Source organism: Cucurbitaria berberidis (genome assembly GCF_010015615.1).
Source record: "Cucurbitaria berberidis CBS 394.84 unplaced genomic scaffold K460scaffold_5, whole genome shotgun sequence".
NCBI lineage: Eukaryota > Fungi > Ascomycota > Dothideomycetes > Pleosporales > Cucurbitariaceae > Cucurbitaria > Cucurbitaria berberidis.
In genome coordinates this window covers 2,390,704-2,410,135 of record NW_024468939.1, presented here as the reverse complement: position 1 = coordinate 2,410,135, position 19,432 = coordinate 2,390,704, and the positions used below count along the sequence as shown (strand labels likewise).

The following is a 19,432-nucleotide window of genomic DNA, read 5'->3' as shown; positions in this document are numbered from 1 at the left end:
AAAATAGATACCTGCACCATTTCTGCACCATCCCTTCCGAACCTAGACCGAGATGAGATATTTCGCAATGCATACCTTTTCTGTCAATATATCTCAGTCAAAGTAACGTTCCACGCCGTGTTACAGCGCTTTCTTCACCGGCGTGCAACCGCAATGCGGGGCGTTCCCAACCAAGCGTTCTCCATTCCAGCCGCACTATACACCCGCATTTTTCGCATTCGCAAGACTACCAATTACCACACTTCAAGCCCTCTTCCTCAGACTCGGTAGCCTCGCTTTCAGGATTAAAACGTAACTTGTACAACGTCGAGGTCCCGATATCGTGAGTAATGCGAAATTTGCGACGGAACGGCGTGATATATATAGTTTTGTGTATCGAAGTGGTTAGTCTAGGTACTCATTGACATGCGGGGAACACGCACACGTGATTAATTTCTATGCGATGAGCCTTGTGTTTGGGCTCGTGTAGTACGTCGTGTCCTTGTACGGCCTCGTATTAATCTAAACTGTCTTGTGAACTGCTATACTGGGTAGACTGCAGGAGAGAACTAAGATTGTTGTCGGCGAGGAGGAGGAGGGTATTAGGATAGAGGACTGACGATCAGCGAGGGAGTGCGAATATATAAACAGCTACGATGGCGCCATTATACCCGTCTTCATCGCAATTCAACTGGATTCAAGACCAGCCAATACGAACATCTTCATAAATTTGAGTCAATCAGTCAGCCTACTTGCCCATAATGCTTCCCATCAAAACCCTCCTCGCGACTCTTCTCCTCGCCGGCAGTGCTTTCGCCGTCCCAGAGCCCATCGACGACCGCTCAGTCGAGCACGCCGTCCGCGACGCTTCCGCCAACCCCGAAGCTGAGCCAGAGGTAGCCAATCTCGCCAAACGAGCATGCAAGTGCACCAAAGTGAAGAACGCAGGTATGTACCATTGATCAAAGCCGAGAGAACTCATCAGAGTTAATCCACGGCCAGGCTTGTACTGTGGCTACTGTGCCGCCGTCATCTCTGGGTGGAAGCATGACAATGTTTACTGGTGCAATAAGGCTGGTGGTTGCGATGACTTGGGTAGAAGGACGAGCTGTGTGAAGACGGAAGGGCCGTGTGATGGACGGGATAGCTGAAAGGTACGTTTCGCGTGTGACAGTAGGAAAGTCGTTATTGACTGATTTGATAGGTTTCTTGGACTGGTTAAACAGGGCTGGGAAAGTGACGAAAATTGCGATGTAAGAAGCGGTGACTGGCCGATATGGGAATGATTTACTTAGCTAAACCCCCGTCACTCGTTAGTCTCAAGGGATGCAGCCCTTTCTTTTAGTTCTCACTTAATGCAAGTGAAATCAATGTTGTACAAGTCTGCTCCAAGTGTCTTTGGGTATCTGAAGTCATCCATTGTCAGGTCTCATGCCTGCGCTGCCTCTTTCTGCCGTCTACTCTCCTCCTCTTCTGGAGTCCGCGTCGTGAGCTGAAGGGCGTGGATTCCACCTTCTTGAGCCATCTCGTCTTTCATGAGCGAATTGACCATGCGGTGGCGCGCAACCTGCATCTTGCCTTGGAAGGCTGAAGATGTGATGAAGACACTATGATCGTTAGTAATCTGTACCATGAAGAAGCACAGTCATAGTTCGTGCGGTCGTACCGGAAGTGAGTCTACGATACGTCAGCGAATTTCTTTTGGTGCCTTGCTTATATGTACCTCTCTGCTTGTTGATCCTTGCATGGCTTTGTGATGTGCGTGTTTATGTGAATCGTTGAAGACCTCAAGTGCAGTTGGCTTCAGCGCGTCTGTGATCTGCTTTATAGTTAGTTCTCATATGTGAGATGTACTAGTCCATCTAGACGCTGGTGTTTGGGTCATCCGAGGTGAGATAAGCTTCCCTTTGCCCGCAGAGCATCTTCCATCGGAGTCATGGATTGCGACATGGCTGACATTGACCGCTTCCCGGCGACAGCTACTCTTCTCAAGAACATTTATCGATGGGTTCGTCGGTTAGTGGGCGATGGTGAGGAACCAATAAAAGATGCCCAGCGCGGTGTTGAGAATTTAGGAGGGTTCGGGAATAGAAATGCAAGCCGAGGCAGGTGCCAAGGCCGGATCAGGAAGCTTCATGACGAAGCGCGTCATGATTTCGAGGCTTTGGAACTCACCCAGACGGCAATTGAAGTCGCAATCCGTCTCAAACATGGTTGCTTTGTTACATTCTGATCCTTCTACACGTCCTTGAGCTTATACAAGCTTTTTGAATCATGGTTCTATTTGTTGTGAGCTAGCGATTCCGGCAATACCCCAGCATTCCCCCACTGAATTGCCGTACGCCATCGGCACGCCTGCATCTGCATCCTGTTTCCATTGCGCTGATCCTGGCCCTCTTCCTCCGCCATGTGGGCGCGCAATCTTTTTTCTCGCACCCTCACACGACACAAGATATCCCTTTGCGCCTATCCTCTATACGTCCCTCCCGCCAGCGCTGCCTCCCACGCGGCCAGGATGGCATCCACGTTACCCCGCCTACCCATCTTCGAAGCGATTAAGAAGCATGATGCGCATAGTACGGCTGTCGTGCACTCGCTCTCGGGCCGGACCTTCACTTATGGGGAGCTGGTGAACGATGTCGCGGCTGCGAAGGACAAGTTGCAGCGGAATACGAACGGACAGAGCGCAGAAGGACAGAGAATATCTTTCTTGGTGGAAAATGGCTACGACTATGTAGGTGCGCATTCGACTGGAGCCCCTCTCTATCCACCTTGAAAAGGCACCAACTGACCCATACATAGTGACACTGCTCTCGATTCTCGCTGCGCATGCCATCGCGGTACCGCTATCGCCGACATTCCCTGCCCACGAGCTGAGATATATCATCGACCAGAGCGAGTCGTTGATGCTGCTGTCGTCTGAGAAGTTCCAGAGTCAAGCAGATGACGTGTTGAAAGAGGGCATGGAGACTAAGCCGATCAACTACAAGCAGGAGAAGATCATGATGGGCAAGAAGGACGACTACGTGACATTAGAAGAGCCTACGAGTGACAAAGGCGGTATGATGCTATACACATCGGGGACTACAAACCGGCCCAAGGGCGTTCTGCTGCCACAAGACGTGCTAACGGCACAGTCGCGATCGCTTTTGGAGGCTTGGAACTACAGCAGCCAGGATGTACTGCTGCACGTACTACCGCTCCACCACATCCATGGAACCGTAAACGCGCTTCTGACGCCTCTATTTGTCGGCAGCACAATCGAGTTTCAGTTCCCATTCAACGCAACAGCACTCTGGGAGCGCTTAGCTGCTCCTTTCTTGCCGAATCCTGACCCGACCAAGAAACCAATCACCTTCCTCACTGTTGTCCCAACAATATACACGCGCCTACTATCTGCCCATCCTAGCCTATCACCTGAGCTTCAAGCCGCGACGAAGACTGCCCTCCACCCTCAGAATATGCGTCTGAACATCTCCGGTTCTGCCGCCCTCCCCACACCCGTTAAGTCGGCGTGGACAGAACTCAGTGCTGGCAACGTCTTGCTTGAGCGATACGGCATGACTGAGGTTGGTATGGCTTTGTCTTGTGGCTTAAACTTCTCCGATCGCGTGGATGGCTCGGTGGGCTGGCCGCTGCCTTCTGTTCAAGCGCGCCTCGTAGATTTAGACACGGGCGAGATCATCGAGGTGGGACATGAAATCGATTCTGCAACAGGCCGCGAACGCCAGGGCGAGATCCAACTCCGTGGACCGACTATCTTCCGAGAATACTGGAAGAACCCTGAGGCTACTGCGAAAGAGTTTGTAGAAGACGCGGATGGACAAGGCAAATGGTTCAAGACTGGCGACGTAGCTGTGCGAAGAAACTTTGAAGGCGCCGGCAAGAGCGATCAGGAATGGGCCAAAGGACCACTCTACTTCATCCACGGCCGTAAATCCGCAGACATCATCAAAACCGGCGGCGAGAAGGTTTCTGCCCTCGAAATCGAGCGCGAAATGCTATCCCTCCCCCAAGTGTCCGAGGTAGCTGTCGTTGGGCTACCTTCTGAAGCCTGGGGCCAAAAAGTCGCTGCCGTCGTTGTGCTTTCGGATCTGGGAAAGTCGGCTGGAAGGGGAGGGAAGGCGTGGAGCGCGCTCGATATGAGGAGGGCGTTGAAGGAGATTCTTGCCAACTACAAGATCCCTCAGGAGATGAAGGTTGTGGAGACGATACCGAGGAATGCCATGGGAAAGATTAACAAGAAGCAGTTGGTCAAGCAGATCTGGGGGGAATTGCTCGAAGGGTCGAAAGAAAATGGCGCCATTCAGGTGCCGGATGGAAGTGTATAAATATTATTGAGGAGATATGGTAGATGGGATGTAGAAGACTTCATTGTCAAACCATACGAAGAATTTTGAATTCAGCAACTTTTATAGTAGAGATATGCACTCTAACTTCACGCTGAGAAGAGTGGACGGACTTGGGTAATAGAGACGTGATCATCGTGCGAGCAAGGCAGGATTCCGCGACTAGAATTGTCGAGGAACTTGCGGGTCACCACTGAGTCGAAAAAGATAAATGAGGCGCCCATCACGCCAAAAAGGGATGATATGCACATGTTTCTGTCTAGCGAGCCCCGCAACATGAATAAAGTCAAATGACTCCATCCCAAGCCGCGGCATCCAAGACCCAAGGCCAAGAAGTCTTGGGAATGGCTTAGGAATGGCTTAATCCCACCCTCGCCCGGGAATGAACACCGGATGACGACTGAATAGCTAACGGCCGCGGACTACATTAGGACCTGAAATGTCGGTCGAACGAACATTACTGTGGCGGACTAGCGGTTGCATCGTCGGATGAGGGGCGGGGAAGCGGGGAAGCCCCAGCGGTGCTATGTGATTCGCGTGACTTATTTGACTGTGGCGTGGCGTGACTTGAGAAGTAGGTACATTATATGCTGATCTTACTATAAGGCTGATGAGCGCGTGCGGGGAAGCAAGTAAGCATTCCGCGCTGTAGAATGAATTATGTCGAGAGCAAACGATTCAACACTGCATAAAATAGCTCTTTCATATCTGAAGTCATGGACTGCACTTCGATGATTTGAGATAGAAATGTCGTATTAAATAGCGTACAATGAGGTCTTCGTTGGTATTATAAACAATCGCCTGATGGATGCATATCGTATGTGCCCATCAATCTTGGTGCCGGCACTTCATGTGCCGATCAACAATCGCAAGCACATGGGAACAATGACAGCGTAAATGATTCGATGAAAGCGCATAGTTGGCTCTCTTATGCCGTGTGAGCAGCGTCGCGGGCAGTCGAGTTGTCGACCTTGTCGCGGTGCTCACGGCCCTTATCGCTCCAGGGGAAGTGAGCAACGGGAATGATGAAAAAGCTGCAAGCAAAGTCAGCATACGCTCAATTAGACGATGAATAGTAAAATGGAAAACTGACCTGTTCGAGCTGTCTGCAATACCTGCAAGCGCATTGTACCACGCCGCAAATGCTGCCATCAGGCCAAATGCACCACCAGCCTTGATGCAGTCCCCTTGCGGATGCTTACCGTCGTGTTGAAGGTAACCAATTCCTAGCAGAAGGAAAGCTAGGTCGAGCGTGAAGAAGAGGAAGAAGAAAGCCACAGTCGAGCGCAGAGTGCAGATCAACAGGATAAAGGTAAAGATGAACCAGCCCATCAAGTACAGGCCGAATGAGTTCAGGAACGTGGCTTCGCCGAATTTGATAAGATCGGACTCGATAGAGAAACCGCCAGGTGTCAGAATAATGGCGAACGAGAGCCAGAAACCGCCATAGGATGATAGAGCTGTAGCACCAAAGGTGTTACCGATAGCCATTTCCCTAGTTTAATGTTAGACGGTTGTTAACCGTGTGAGTGACGCGTTGTAAACATACCACATGCCAGCGAGAAGCTGGACCAGACCGCCATAGCCGTAAGCCAGAGCGACAACGATGTTTGGATGGCCAATGCCACGTGTGTTGACATTAATCAAAGACAAAACGAACGTCGTCAGAGCGAAGGCAGACAGGCCGAGGGGCGCTGGGTTGGCGAACTTGCGATTCGGAGCCCTGTAGAGACCGGGCTGGAAGTCTCCACCAAAGGCAGTAAGGCGCATTTCTGGGTCATTGGTAGCAACGTGTGCCAGAGGGTTGCCGCCGTAGTCATAAGGCGCCCTTTGCCGGGTTGTTTTGCCATTGTGAGCGTGGTCGAGAGTATTGGTACCGTTGGTAGACTTCTCGAAGCTTGGGCCGCGCTGCGATGAAGGTTAGACTTGTATGACACGAATGAAAGGGGGACGTACAGGTGCCTCGGTGTGTTCGATAGCGGTAGCCATTGTGCTAATTGTATGCGAATATGATTAAAATTAGCGTGCTCAGGAACTAGCAACTAGGTACTGGAGTCCGATGGAGACGGTCGAACGAGGGGTCTGGGGAAGAAAAGAAGGTAATTCTGGGGAATCGGGGTTGATATATCTGCAGGCCTGGCCGTGCAGGGGAGTCATGGGCCAAACGGCGTGTGCCATGAGCGGTGGATCTATCCTGGCTCTAGCACGACACACTAAGGGTATGCAATTAGATCCAAACAACTTCTAAAGCGGACCACTAAAATCTTATCCCCATATTCACTCCTCCAGACCGGGTAAAAGACGAGCATGGGGCCCCACTGTCGGTCAATCAAGTCATCGGACGAACGTCAATCAGTCCTTCAGAAAGCCACTTGCACTGGGGATCAGTGCGCAAAAGAAGCTTACCGAGGCCGGATGAACGCCGACAAAGAACAAGGCGACTGGTGCGCAACCGACTGGAGTGTATTCTCTCTCGTTAGGATCAGCTGTCTTTCGTACGAGGACGCGGGGAAATGGGAGTGCTTGCTTCGATGTGCCGATGTGGGCGTTGTCCAGATCCCAAGCCTTGCATCATCAAAACGCTTGGAATCTATGACACCCCTCAACATTGAATGGCCAAGGCACGGATGTGGTTATTGCCATCAAACTCTCGCTTCGTAGATCCCGTGAAAATTTGGTAGTAGCGTTGTCTGCGCAAAGCCATGTCCCGGTCGCAAATGCGCCATCCGGCAGATTTAGTGCATGCATGCTTAAATTGCATCGGGGTAGTGACACGAGAAGTAGAGCGTATACAGGGGAATGAGCAGCGTGTGTTTTGCGCTGCCAGGTGAGAGGTCTCCAACATACTGTTTAGAGCTGGGATGCCGGATATCGCGGATACGGGGGATGGCGTCGTCAACGTTCATCAGCTGTCGTGCTGCTCCGTTCAAAATAAGCCACCGCTGCGGCCTGCCGGGAATGCTTTGAAGCAATAAATGCTTGGGTGCGCTCCAAAAAGGGGACGGGATGATGATGACATGGGTCAGGGCTGGCGCAGAGAACGTGAAATGGAAGGTCAAGCTTTGTCCAAGAGCCTCGGCATCAGCCACTGGCCCAAAGCATGACATAACATCATCGTCAAGTCCTGCCACTACCGCCAGCCAGACCCAGCAACTTCGTGTTGCTGCAGATCTTGTACTTTTCGTATACTTTGTCTTCTTTGGTTTAGGGGTAGCAGAACCCCACAGAAAATGGTTTCTTCCGTGCCGTGGGATTTCGGGGTGGAGCAAGTGAAAATCCCACCACCCACCTGAGCTGCATGCAAGATTCGGGCCAGCGGGAACATCTGTCACATAAGTGTCGACTGCACTCTGCCGTTCCGTCCCCGTGGATCTGCTGGCGTGAAGAAGTGGAGCTATTCCAAATGTCTGGCTAGCTGCACATTAGGATTTGTCAACACCTCGAGCCTGGCGATATGTTCAGGCCTCATACCCATCGAGTCTTGCTATCTTTTTGCGACTCTTGAAGGGATAGACATCACCTCTTTGGAAGCGTTGCCCTCATTGGCTTCCATGTATACGGTTGCTTTGATGTCGTTGGATGAGTGCGTCCATCTGCGACGATTCCGTGCTCATTAGGCTAATAGCACCACACCCTTTCAATATATTGAGGTGGCATTGTCTGGGATGCTCTCCTGGAACCTTGTCGACTCAATATCAGGAGTGACAAGAGAGTGCCCAGGCATATCAAGTGAGATCCTCAGTCAGAGCCACTGTTAACTGGAGCCTGGGTTAATAGTGCCACACAATGAGAGCCACATACACGATCCATGCCAGTTCGTGTTGCATCACCAGCCAGGCGGTGCACCAACGTGCATCCGCAATGGCTACGCAGTCTCCTAACTCGCGAATGCTTCAAAGATTGCGACATTGGGTCCCCAGGAAAGTGGACGGGCGGGAGAGCTAGAACTGGGGACTCCGCATAGTCCCTGCGCAAGACTGTTCCGCAGTTGCGGAGATGTATGTAGAGTCAAGTCGCTATCGTCCACCTCAGGGCTGAGGGGATGACGGAACAGTGCTTCCGGTGGCTGCCGAATCGCATGACCATCAGGCGATACTTGGTACAGCAGAAGTGATTGAAAAGCGCCTGATACCAAGCTTCCAAGACGTCTTGCTGCTCTTCAACGCTCCGTATGGCCTCCCGAGGTCCCAACACACTCCTTGGCCGTCGGTCCTCATGAGATATGAGCTGAAGAACGTTGCAACAAACGATGTCAAGGCGAAAAGAGGCGTTTGCTTGTTCAATCCTTCCGGGCTTGGTAAACTTGGCGCGCTGCCGTCGCTCTGCAGGCATCGGCAATGAGATGACAGGGTCGACGGGCGTGGGAGCTCCTTTTACACACGCGCCACGAAATCTGAAGCATGGAGTTGAAGGAGTTCACGATGCTTTTCCCTGGTGTTGAGGGCTCGTAGAGGTACCACTGGTGGTTACGTAATGCATCGTCGATTTAGTGAGGCGTCTAGCCGCGGGGAACTGGCCGCCTCTTCGCGACAGCTCCGCCCCCAGGACGCGTGAAGCTTCCAGGTTACAGCTCCTTCATGAGGCAGTGTTTAGGCAGACACGACAACCAACTCGGTCGATCAACACTGGCCACAATTCAGACTCCAGGCTAATCCTCATAACTTACTACCCTATAGTCCTTCTCTTGCTTCCTAAGCACCTTCAGCACACGTTGCAATCAACCACTGTTTCGTCCGATACCGCCACAGCTTCAGCATGGCAGCTCACAACTTCAACGGCGACTCTCACGACATGGCCGGCCTTGCCTACTTTGACCACTCGACGGCAAAGCGTGTCAATACGGACATTGTGCTCGTCGAGGCCCTTCGCACCCAGTATCCGAACCTCGATCTCGTCATCGCGCCCCAGCAAGGCGGGCTCAATCTCCTGGCCTATGCCTCTGCTGGCTTCGCAAAGGTGACACCGCTCGAAGACACTGTCAATGACCCCGTCTACGGGTTGGGCGTAAAATGGCGCTCGTATATCCCACCAGCTCGGAGGCTTGACACCAGGCCTGGCGCCATGGTCGAACGCCTTGTCTTTGGCAAGTTCCTGTACAAGTGGAAGGACCAAGAGTTCATCGTGTACATTGCCGACGGCCGCGACGGCGCGCAACCGTACCCTTCCGTCACGAATCACTACATCCTCACTAAAATGGAGCACAAGGTGGACGCGCTGATCAAGGAGGCTACAACATGGAGCGCGCAGCTGCACAACGAGGTCTGGGTGTTTGACGGCGGGTATTGGCAGAAGAGTGCTGAGCTGTATGCCTCAGTTCAGAACGCCAGCTGGGATAGCGTGATTCTCAATGAAGGAATGAAGAAGTCACTCATTGCCGACGTGGAGAACTTTTTCGACGGACAAGACACGTACCAGAAGCTCAAGGTACCGTGGAAACGCGGCATCATATACTATGGTCCGCCAGGTAATGGTAAGACTATTAGTATCAAGGCCATGATGCACAGCCTCTACCAGCGCGGCGTAGACGGGGACTCGCGTCTCGCCGTACCAACTCTTTACGTACGCACCCTTTCCTCCTTCGCTGGCCCAGAATTCGCGATCAAACAGATTTTCGCCAAAGCCAGACAGGAAGCACCCTGCTACCTCGTCTTCGAGGACCTGGATTCTATCGTCAGTGACAGCGTGCGGTCGTACTTCCTCAACGAAGTTGATGGACTCAGGTCCAACGACGGCATCCTGATGGTGGGTTCTACCAACCATCTCGACAGGCTAGACCCTGGTATTTCGAAGAGACCGAGCCGATTTGACCGGAAATACTACTTTCCGAACCCCAGCTATGATGAGCGCGCCCAGTACGCCAAGTTTTGGCAAGGCAAGCTCGAGGAGAACAACGATCTTGATTTCCCCGATAAACTCTGCGCTAAGATTGCTGAGATCACTGACAAGTTCTCCTTCGCATACATGCAAGAAGCCTTTGTAGCCTCGCTTCTGGCCATTGCCGCACGAGGCGGGCAAGATATCAACGATGCAGAGCGCGAGTCGGAGCGATGGGCTGGACCCCTGGACCCCATGACACATATCAACCAGGACGCGTTCGTGGTCAGGGTGGATAATGAGGGCCGAGAGCCAGACATTGAGAAACTAGAGTTGTGGATCGAAATCCAGAAACAGGTCAAGATTCTGCGCGACGAGATGGAGGAGAAGAGCGTGCCGAAGGCGCTGGATTGGTTTGGCAACCCTGTCAAGGATACTTCGCGTAGTGTGACGACGTTTAGAGACGAACTTGATGCGGTGTTGCACGGTAGGAGTGAGAAGAAGTAGGAAGGTGACATCTGTATATGAAGCCGTTTGCCCTGCGCCGTACCTATTGATGAAGTGGAGTTCTTGGTTTTATAATGATGGCTCAGCCAATAAATGACAACACTCGTTGCTGCTGAATTGAACCAAACATTGCCATGACGGTCTGTCATCGTACAAGCAACAATTACAAAAGACAAAAGGCTCTCTTTGGAAACAAACAAATGAATATTGTACAAGGCAAGGCTTACCACATACTAAAATACAAACGTGGTACATGTTGTTAACGTCCCATGTGAGCTCGGCCATGAAAGGCGGCCCTGACATGAGATCCCAAAAAAAATGACGGATATCGTACAAGATCGACTCGTCTCTCCTTCCACTCCACCCCGCATCCAAAACGCCCTCTTAATCATGATGTAAAGCAGCCTCTTCCATGGCAAGAACAGCATGTTCCAATTCCCGCACGCGGTGCCCAACCCTCCTCTTCACCTCGTCAGCAACTACTCTCTCCACCCCCGCTGCACTACTACTTGTCACTTCGGCATAATACGCCAGCAACCGATCCAGCTCCTCCCTCGCGGCCGCCCTATCATCTTCCGCATACGTAGTATTCTTCTCCGTCTCCTCGGACGCAATTTCGAACTCGTCCTTGGCCGTACCGTACAAATCGTGGATCTCCTCAATCGCCTCGTCGACGCTCTGCTGGGCTTCTGGACTGAGGGCCGTTGTGGAGGAACTATGCGAGGCGAATTGAATCTTGGGGGACGAGACGAATGTGCGGACTGAGGAGAGTGTGTTGTACGGCGTAGTGAAGCGCGTCCATTGGTTCTGCGGCGCGAGCACGGAGATGTTGCGCGCTTGGTAGGGGGGCGGTGGGGAGGGCGAGCGCGGGCGCTGCTGTTGCTGGATGTAGGTTTGTTGCGAGAATTGCTGCGACGCAGGGTATGAGGTGCGCTGGGCGGCGATGGCGCTTGCGCGCAGTGTGGTTTGCCGGAGTAAGTTGCGGATGGGTGCTGTGCCCGAGGGCATCTTGCGACCCGAGGAGCTGTGGTATGCGGACGAAGGGGCAACGCGGGGGATTGAGCGTCGGGCCGCGGTCCGCAGCGCGGGTGCTTTTGTGAAGAGCGTGTGCGACATGTTGGGCGAGTGGGTGGTGTTGAGTTGGTTGGTGAGACGGGCTGAGTTGAGCCTGAGGTTTGTTCGGAGTTAAGAGTACTATGTCATGGGGCGGTGCAGCATGGCAGTATGGGGGCACTTCAGGGGGCACGAAATGTTCAGTTCAAGATCAACATGTGAGGTGAGCCTGGTATCCTTCCAACATTTCTAGCACTCCTCCTTATTCAACAGTTGATGGCCCAGGAATAGTTCAGTACATTGAACTGTGTTGTAGCGAGCCTTGCCACCACTCTCGGCCGACTCCACTACCCCGCTCTTGCTGTTACCGATCAAATCCCACAGCATTTTTTCTTAGATGACCCACAATGACCCCTTTGGCCAATTTTCAACGACATCAACACCAGTGGGGAAGGAGGAGGACTAAATGAGTACTGTAATTTGAAAATTTATCATCTCCTCATCAAAGCGAGCGTAGTCTAGGTTAGTTTACCCATTTCTTCACATAATTAGATGTTGTCCTAACATCAAACTAGTGGTTATGATGTCTGCTTTACATCCACAAAATGTGAAGCGCAGAAGGTCGGGAGTTCGATCCTCCCCGCTCGTACGCATCATTCTTTTTGCTCTTTTTTGTTTCGCCCTAGGGCGATAAAGTCTTCTAGGCCGTTCCCTCGCTCCTCAGAACCTACTGGGAGCCCATCATCTTTTGAAGGGATGTTTCCCTTACTACGCTTTTGGCCCGTTACATCTTTGCAATGCTTTGACTTCATGATCGTTCTCATTGCTGCCGAATTGTCCCGCTTCTCAAGCTATACTCGCCAGGCTTCCCTCGCCTCGCCGCGTATAGTAGTGGGCCGCTGGATCTTGCATATCGGCTACCTAAATTAGTTCAAACACAGTACAAGGTTGCACGCCACCACATTGGAGAATTCCCGTCTCTCGATTCTTGGTACAGGGCAGCTGTCAAAGCAAGTGATCTACGATAAGTATTTGTATGCTGTAATTACAAATCAAAGTATATTGCACCATCCGCGCATCCATGGTTGTGTAGTGTATGTAGCCCACTTGTCCCGATTAGAAATCGTGAGAACAGGCACTGATTCGAACCAGGTAGTGGTTATCACTTCAGATTTTGACTGAAGCCAAATTTCTGATAACCCCGGTTCGGTAAGCTGCAATGAACAATTCAACTACTGGATTGTGTCTAACATCGTTCATAGAACCCGGGCACGACCTTTCAGTTGCTTTTTGACCATTGATTTTTTGATGACCTTGGAAGTCGGCTCTGGGAAAAGGTTATGAGTGGGTTGCAGTCTATCTTTTTAAACCCTAGATTGGATTACGAAGGTGCCAATACCGACACTCTGAATGATCTGATGCGAGAATCGCGTTGGTTTGATGATAATTGCGGTTCAACATTGAAGATAATCTATTTCGATTTGATCGAGAAGAATGAGGAGCACTGTACCAGCCCTTCGAATTCTGCAACTCTCTCCATATGTGAACTCCAGTACGCCTCGCTAGTCAAAAACAAATATAGGGATATCGTAGCTCCATAGAAATCCAATGTCCGTGAACGCCGCTGAAACAATCTCCCAGCTCACAAGAGCAACAGCATGTATGATAACAAGGCTTCCTAGTATCGAACCTAATGCACACCCGGGTTTCACACAGTTGGTTATGAATGTATCAACCTCCTACCACCACCGCCTTGAGTTTCTCCCGTTCGTCGCACATTGCAAGCAATGCCTCGTCATTGATACCACTGCGCAAGTAGCACAAACGTTCTTCCCGCAGTCCCCACAGGCGAAAGGACTGCTCTCGACCGCGCCGCCCATATCCATGTCAATGTCCACGTCCATGCTATCGTTCTCGCTTCGCAGCAGCGTGTCGCAGTCCTCGCAGCGTGGTCCATGTGATATTTCTGGGTGTTGAGGCGCTGGGACTGCAAACGTAGGCGACAGAACGGGTGGTGCGGGCAGTTGCTTCCAGAACGAGTGCAGCGTAGACTTCTGTGGTTTGGGAGCGGCCTGAGAGGGCTGTTGTGAAGGCAGCGAATCGGATGGTATGGGAGAGGCGTCTGGATGCTGCCGTTGCGCAGCGAAGAGCTTGTTCAATGTGTTCTCTACGCCATGTTAGCGACCCGTTCTATCTCCATAGTACTGGAGTTCGCTTCATACTGTGTATGGCGCGCTCGTCTGGCCGGTTGTCGCGACACCGCTTACGCGTCCGGTTGCCCCAGTCGCTGCCTTTGACTCGGCTGGCGCGCGAGAAGTCCCAGGCATTAATTCGAGATGATATGTCTACATCCATGTCCGCTGCGCCATCGAATCTGTGGGGGAATGGCGAGGGCGACTGCGCTTCCGGTGTTGAGACGCCGCCGAAGCTGGAGATGGAGAGAGGCGAATCGTCGACGGAACGCTTGCGCTTGAGGACCATGATTATGTCTCGTACAAATCAAAGTTGGGGGTAGAGATGTTGAGAGTGTATATACAACGAGTTGTACGGGAGGCGTGCAATGAAATTGTGTGGGGAGAGATGGGGAGACGGGATGAAATGGGATAGTCCTGACGATGCAAACGGTGGCTGGCGCGACGCGTCCCTCTCGAAACGCGGTCGCGTGCTGTGGGGTAAATCACTTAACGAACACTCGCAACTTCTGAGACGAGCAAAATGTAGAATGCTGAATTTCTAGTTGATCTTTTGTCGAAAATTAGAGCATTTATATATTCTACATGCAATCTTGAGTCCTCATGGTACTTCTTGGAGGACACTAATGGTCATGTCGAGTTCATGGTGCATATAACATCGCACTCCACCGAAACAAATGGCATCCTCTACACGGCTTCACAAAGAAAATAGGTGTAGATCACGAATAGTTCTTCGCCTTAGCAGCATCGAAGAGTCAAAAGCATGCAGAGGTAGCGTTACGTGATGCATGAGTGCTTGAGCCCAAACCCCACCAAAGCTGCCCCGCAAGACTCTCTTCACCTACGACACCCTCTCCACACTTCACCGCGATACCACTCGAAAACTCTCTTATCGGCTCTGCGTTCATTCGATACGACTTCAGACAACATCATGGTCACCCGCAAACCCACCCACGCCGGCTCGTGGTACACAGACAATGGCCAACTCCTCTCTCAGCAGCTTGACGGCTGGCTCGGAGCAGTGCCCAGCTCGACGACTCCTATCGCCTCCTCTTCGTCGCAACAGGGACAGATTCGGATACCGTCGCCACACGCTCGAGCTATAATTGCACCGTAGGCGCCATGACGTAGACTTGCGAAGCGTATGAGGCTCATGGACACGCAGGCATGCTGGATACTCGTACTCCGGACCTGCTGCTGCATGGGCCTACAAGAGCGCTGACTGGGCGAATGCGTACGTTGAACAATACGCGGATGTCTTCCCGACGTTAAGCTGACTGCAAAGATAGTAAACGCGTCTTCCTTCTCGGTCCGTCGCATCACTACTATCTCACCGGCGCCGCTACGACCGGCTGCAACAAGTACGGCACACCACTGGGTGATCTTACTGTAGACACCGCGCTCGTACAGGAGATCAAGCAGCAGTGGGGTCTGGAAACTATGTCGAAGAGCGTCGACGAGGACGAGCATAGCTTGGAAATGCACCTCCCCTACATTTACAAGATGCTCTCACTGTATATTTCCCCCCCTACTCCACCCAGTGTTTGCTCCCTCTAAAAATATGGCCGCAGAAACAATGCTTCCTTCCAAAGCAACTCTACCTCCGTCCCTCTAGTCCCCATAATGGTCGGCAACACCGATGCTGCAGCGGAGACCCGCTACGGCACCCTCCTCGCGCCCTACCTCTCCGACCCCTCCAACCTCTTCGTCATATCCTCCGACTTCTGCCACTGGGGCTCCCGCTTCCGCTACACGTACTACCAGCCTGCCGACAACTCCGCTGCCACACAATTGCGTTCGAGTTCTCGCGTACCGCGTGACTATCCTATCCACGAGAGCATCGCGGCTGTAGACCAGGAGAGCATGGATGCCGTGGAGAGTGGATCACACAGGCAGTTTCTGGAGCAGTTGAGGGAAACTGGGAATACAGTGTGTGGTAGACATCCAATTGGGCTATTCATGGCCGCTGTGGAAAAAGCGGAAGGGTTGGGCGAAGACAAGGGGAGGTTCAAGTTTGTGCGGTACGAGAGAAGTAGTCTGGTCAAGGATGTCAAGGATAGTAGTGTCTCCTACTGCAGTGCTTTTGCAGTGCTATAAAGATTTCGGGAGGTGCGAGCGATTTGTCATCGACAGGAATCGCAATAAATCTTCCTCAGTGATACTGTGCTACTGCGAACAAGTTGGGGTATGATAAGCTACTTAATGTCAAGTTAGATTTTGAACGCCAGCCCAATGCACCCCTGAAACTCCTGAACATCGAGCGCAAAGCACCTGGCTGGTATAAACATCATGATGGCCGCGGCTTCGGCATCTGATTATGCTTCACGCTCCATCCCTGCATCGTCCTCCGTGTCCCCAGCGTCTTCCTCTGCATCTGATTCTGCACCTGATTTTGCACCTGGCTTATGGACGTAGTATGAAACGTAGACGCTGGCCGGAACCCAGAAGCTGTGCTGAATGATGACGAAGACTGTTTCACCGGACTCTCCGGATCTCGTATGGTCTTGTCTTCGTCATCTGGCAAGGGGGTAGAGGTAGTGTCTCCATGCTCGGGTTTTGCGGGCGAGCTGGACAGAAGCACGTATCGAGTAGACTCAGCCCCGGGCTCAGGTTCGCTCCGCTTCGGTTTAGTCAGGATGGGCCGACTTTGCAACTTGTGGCTGGGTAATGATAGCGACTGGAAACGTTGTGGGGCTCGTGGTGCAGCTGGCTGAACATTTGAAATGTCATGAAGGGCGGTATGGCCCGACAGCGAGGACTGTGAACGTTGCAAGGAAGGAACCGTCACTCGCTCTACCTCTGCTGAGAAGTTACTGCCGGGTTTCCTGAAAAAGCTCGTGATAGCGCCTTGTCCTGTTGCGCGTGGTTTGACAACCTTTGCTCGGGCTGGCTTTGCGTCTACTTTTTTCGCTTCGTTGTACGTCGCCTTTCCTATTTCTGCGGTTCGAGCAGTCGCAAGCATGCGAATGCGCTCTGCCTCTTGCTGCATAGCCTGCAGATCCCCGAGATCCCTAGCGCTGGTGAAGCCTGTCTTAACAGTTTGCATGGTTGTGGAACCCATGGAGAAGCCCGAACTTTTGTGCATGGTTGTGGAGAACGAGGAAGAAGATTCAAGCTTGCGCCGCTTGATGGACGCCTGGCCGCCGTCATCGCCAGGGCCGGAGCCATTGAACTTATCATCCCATGATGCCCCCCAAGATGAACCTTCCCCGTCAATTTCTTCCCTCGTTGCTGGATGCTTATCGTCCTCTAGGCGTTCCAACAAAGTGCGAGCAGATTCGAGGTCAGTAGCTGCGGGACACGGTCTACGGAGAATCGTAGCGAGATCCGGGATGGTGGTACGTTTGAATGCGAGGTCAGGCCCTCGGTCACTGAAGTACTTCTGAATACTCTTCGATGATACGAACTTTGATAGGGTTGTTTGGTCCTGGCCGGACTGTCTGACGGGGCAACTTAAATAGAGTAGGGCTTGCGCACGCGTCATTCCGACATACAACAGCCGTCGTTCCTCGTCGTGGTTCTCGGCTCGAGAATGTGGCAGTGATCCATCATATATTGCAGGGACAAACACGACAGGCCACTCCAGGCCTTTGGCGGCGTGTATAGTGGAGAGGGTCACTTGACTGATCTCTTCGCCACCATCCCTCTCAATTTCAGTAGCGAGAGCGACATTGACTAAGAACTTGGAAAGAGTATCGACAGCGGTGTCTGGGCGCTGCTCGATGCCGTCTACAGCGGGTAAAGCATCGTCGGCAGCTTCCTCTCCCTCTGCGAGAGTAGCGGCCATCTGCGTGGCTTGGCCGACCAGTTCCTCTATGTTGGCCCATCGATCCTTCCAGTTCTCCTTGTATGTCTGTTTGAGATACGACTCGAAAGAGGTTTGGGTCAGGATGTAGCTGATAAGGTCGAGAAGGTTGCAGGCATCACCAGCCGCGGGTAATAGCTTCTTGCGCGCATTGTTGACCAGCCTAAAGAACAGCGTGATGCCTTGCTCCGATGGTGTAGAGAGCTTCGTCGCAGGAGTTTTTCGTTTTTGTGCAATGTCGCAAACGAGCCGCCACAACGACACTTTCTGAACCTCTGCCTCTTCAAGTAGGCCCTTGACAGTCTTGTCTCCGACCCTACGCGATGGCGTGTTGATAACGCCCACAATGGCATCATTATTATCAGGATTACTGATACATCGCAAGTAGTTGAGAATAATCTTAATCTCTGCCCGGTCGAAGAACCGCTTTCCACCAACCATGCGATATGGTATCCCAGCTCGTCCTAGTTCACGTTCGATGGATAGTGACAGATTTGCCGATCGTAGTAAGATTGCATAGTCGTTATAGTTCAGAAGTCCGGCACTAAGTGTTCTGGTACGTTGTATCTCGCCGACGATCCACTGAGCTTCAACGTTTACAGTAGCGAGATGGCGCAGCGTGGGTTGTTCGCCGACACAGTGAGTAGCAATCAGGGCCTTCTCTGGTCGACTCTCGTCCTGCTCGATGACCGCTAAAGCTGCGCCAAGAATACATCCAGAGGAACGATAATTGTTCTCTAAGTTGATGACGATCGATTCCGGGAATTCCGAACGCATGCGATAGAGGTTTTGAATTTTGGCAGAGCGAAAGCTGTAGATACTTTGGTCAGGATCACCTACGATGGTGATGCGCTTAGTCCGTTGAGCTAGGAGCTTCATTAGTTCGTACTGGATGTTGTTCGTGTCCTGATACTCGTCGATGAGAACGGCCTGGATTGTCGACACGCACGATGGATGCCGTTGCAGCAGCTCGACGCATCGCACAAGTAGATCATCATAGTCCAGCAGATTCGACGCTTTGAGATGCTCCTGATATGACGAATAGATCTGCGCGAACTCATTGTCGTCGACTTTCTTGGAGGTGGCAGCGAAACTTTCCGCCGAGGTGCCCTTCGCCTTCAGGCGGGAAATCCTTGAGCGAGCATGCCCGGGTTCCATAGTGTACTGGTACCGCGTCACAATGCGCTTGATGATTGCCTTGCTATCATCAGTGTCGGCAATTCCGAAGTTTTTAACGATCCCAATCTCATGGCCGTATCGCGAGAGGAAGCGACGGGCGACCGAATGGAAGGTACCCAGAATCAGCTTGGCTTCCAATTTTTCGCCTACGAATCCCTTGATGCGCTCTTTCATCTCTCGTGCCGCCTTGATGGTGAAAGTGCAGACAATGATGTTCCATGGCTGCAGTCGCTCGTGGTTGATGTGATACGCGACACGCGCCGTCAGTGTTTTCGTCTTTCCAGAACCGGGAGGCGCGAGGACCTGCACGACGTTCGCAGGGCTGGTGACCGCACTCTTCTGCGCATCATTGAGTCCTTCTAGCAGGGCATCCATAGAGTGGGTTGGACGTGTCGCGTCCCATGTCGAGTGGTGGGGGAGGCGTAGCGCGCGAAGAGACATCAAGGAAACGCGCTAGTACGCGCTGCACGTGATGATAAGATAAGCCTATCATTACGACTCTGAGCATTTTGATTACTGTTTTAGCCAACACCGTCTCTTTATTATTCTCGCAT

The 19,432-nt window shown here is 52.2% G+C and overlaps 9 protein-coding genes across 9 annotated transcripts; 4 read left to right on the top strand and 5 right to left on the bottom strand.

The window, feature by feature from the left end:
• Positions 1-604: 604 nt before the first annotated feature.
• K460DRAFT_398279 (uncharacterized protein) lies at positions 605-1,130 on the top strand (the record flags this gene model as incomplete). Its single annotated transcript, XM_040936197.1, has 2 exons — positions 605-927; positions 982-1,130. Exons 1-2 carry the CDS (start codon positions 741-743, stop codon positions 1,128-1,130), a joined length of 336 nt encoding a protein of 111 aa, XP_040784808.1. The 5' UTR covers positions 605-740.
• On the bottom strand, positions 1,071-2,034 carry K460DRAFT_370234 (bola-like protein). The gene is made up of 4 exons (XM_040934115.1): positions 1,885-2,034; positions 1,703-1,798; positions 1,646-1,656; positions 1,071-1,586 (listed from the first exon to the last, which is right to left on the bottom strand). Exons 1-4 carry the CDS (start codon positions 1,927-1,929, stop codon positions 1,409-1,411), a joined length of 330 nt encoding a protein of 109 aa, XP_040784807.1. The 5' UTR covers positions 1,930-2,034; the 3' UTR covers positions 1,071-1,408.
• A 165-nt stretch (positions 2,035-2,199) lies between these two features.
• On the top strand, positions 2,200-4,353 carry K460DRAFT_370233 (acetyl-CoA synthetase-like protein). The gene is made up of 2 exons (XM_040934114.1): positions 2,200-2,717; positions 2,782-4,353. The coding sequence occupies exons 1-2, from the start codon at positions 2,387-2,389 to the stop codon at positions 4,308-4,310; spliced, it is 1,860 nt and encodes a 619-aa protein (XP_040784806.1). The 5' UTR covers positions 2,200-2,386; the 3' UTR covers positions 4,311-4,353.
• A 714-nt stretch (positions 4,354-5,067) lies between these two features.
• K460DRAFT_181106 (glyoxylate pathway regulator) lies at positions 5,068-6,662 on the bottom strand. The gene is made up of 4 exons (XM_040927050.1): positions 6,285-6,662; positions 5,878-6,236; positions 5,422-5,823; positions 5,068-5,362 (listed from the first exon to the last, which is right to left on the bottom strand). Exons 1-4 carry the CDS (start codon positions 6,315-6,317, stop codon positions 5,257-5,259), a joined length of 900 nt encoding a protein of 299 aa, XP_040784805.1. The 5' UTR covers positions 6,318-6,662; the 3' UTR covers positions 5,068-5,256.
• A 2,421-nt stretch (positions 6,663-9,083) lies between these two features.
• Positions 9,084-10,649, top strand: K460DRAFT_409659 (P-loop containing nucleoside triphosphate hydrolase protein; the record flags this gene model as incomplete). Its single annotated transcript, XM_040937276.1, has 1 exon — positions 9,084-10,649. The coding sequence occupies one exon, from the start codon at positions 9,084-9,086 to the stop codon at positions 10,647-10,649; it is 1,566 nt and encodes a 521-aa protein (XP_040784804.1).
• A 384-nt stretch (positions 10,650-11,033) lies between these two features.
• K460DRAFT_380142 (uncharacterized protein) lies at positions 11,034-11,765 on the bottom strand (the record flags this gene model as incomplete). The annotated part of the gene is made up of 1 exon (XM_040935236.1): positions 11,034-11,765. One exon carries the CDS (start codon positions 11,763-11,765, stop codon positions 11,034-11,036), a length of 732 nt encoding a protein of 243 aa, XP_040784803.1.
• Positions 11,766-13,152: 1,387 nt separating this feature from the next.
• Positions 13,153-14,293, bottom strand: K460DRAFT_420168 (uncharacterized protein). Its single transcript, XM_040938064.1, has 2 exons — positions 13,925-14,293; positions 13,153-13,869 (listed from the first exon to the last, which is right to left on the bottom strand). The coding sequence occupies exons 1-2, from the start codon at positions 14,181-14,183 to the stop codon at positions 13,442-13,444; spliced, it is 687 nt and encodes a 228-aa protein (XP_040784802.1). The 5' UTR covers positions 14,184-14,293; the 3' UTR covers positions 13,153-13,441.
• A 532-nt stretch (positions 14,294-14,825) lies between these two features.
• Positions 14,826-15,991, top strand: K460DRAFT_380140 (UPF0103-domain-containing protein; the record flags this gene model as incomplete). The annotated part of the gene is made up of 4 exons (XM_040935235.1): positions 14,826-15,007; positions 15,060-15,128; positions 15,184-15,408; positions 15,466-15,991. The coding sequence occupies 4 exons, from the start codon at positions 14,826-14,828 to the stop codon at positions 15,989-15,991; spliced, it is 1,002 nt and encodes a 333-aa protein (XP_040784801.1).
• Positions 15,992-16,181: 190 nt separating this feature from the next.
• On the bottom strand, positions 16,182-19,253 carry K460DRAFT_293599 (UvrD-helicase-domain-containing protein; the record flags this gene model as incomplete). The annotated part of the gene is made up of 2 exons (XM_040929434.1): positions 16,182-17,257; positions 17,372-19,253. The coding sequence occupies 2 exons, from the start codon at positions 19,251-19,253 to the stop codon at positions 16,182-16,184; spliced, it is 2,958 nt and encodes a 985-aa protein (XP_040784800.1).
• Positions 19,254-19,432: the final 179 nt, after the last annotated feature.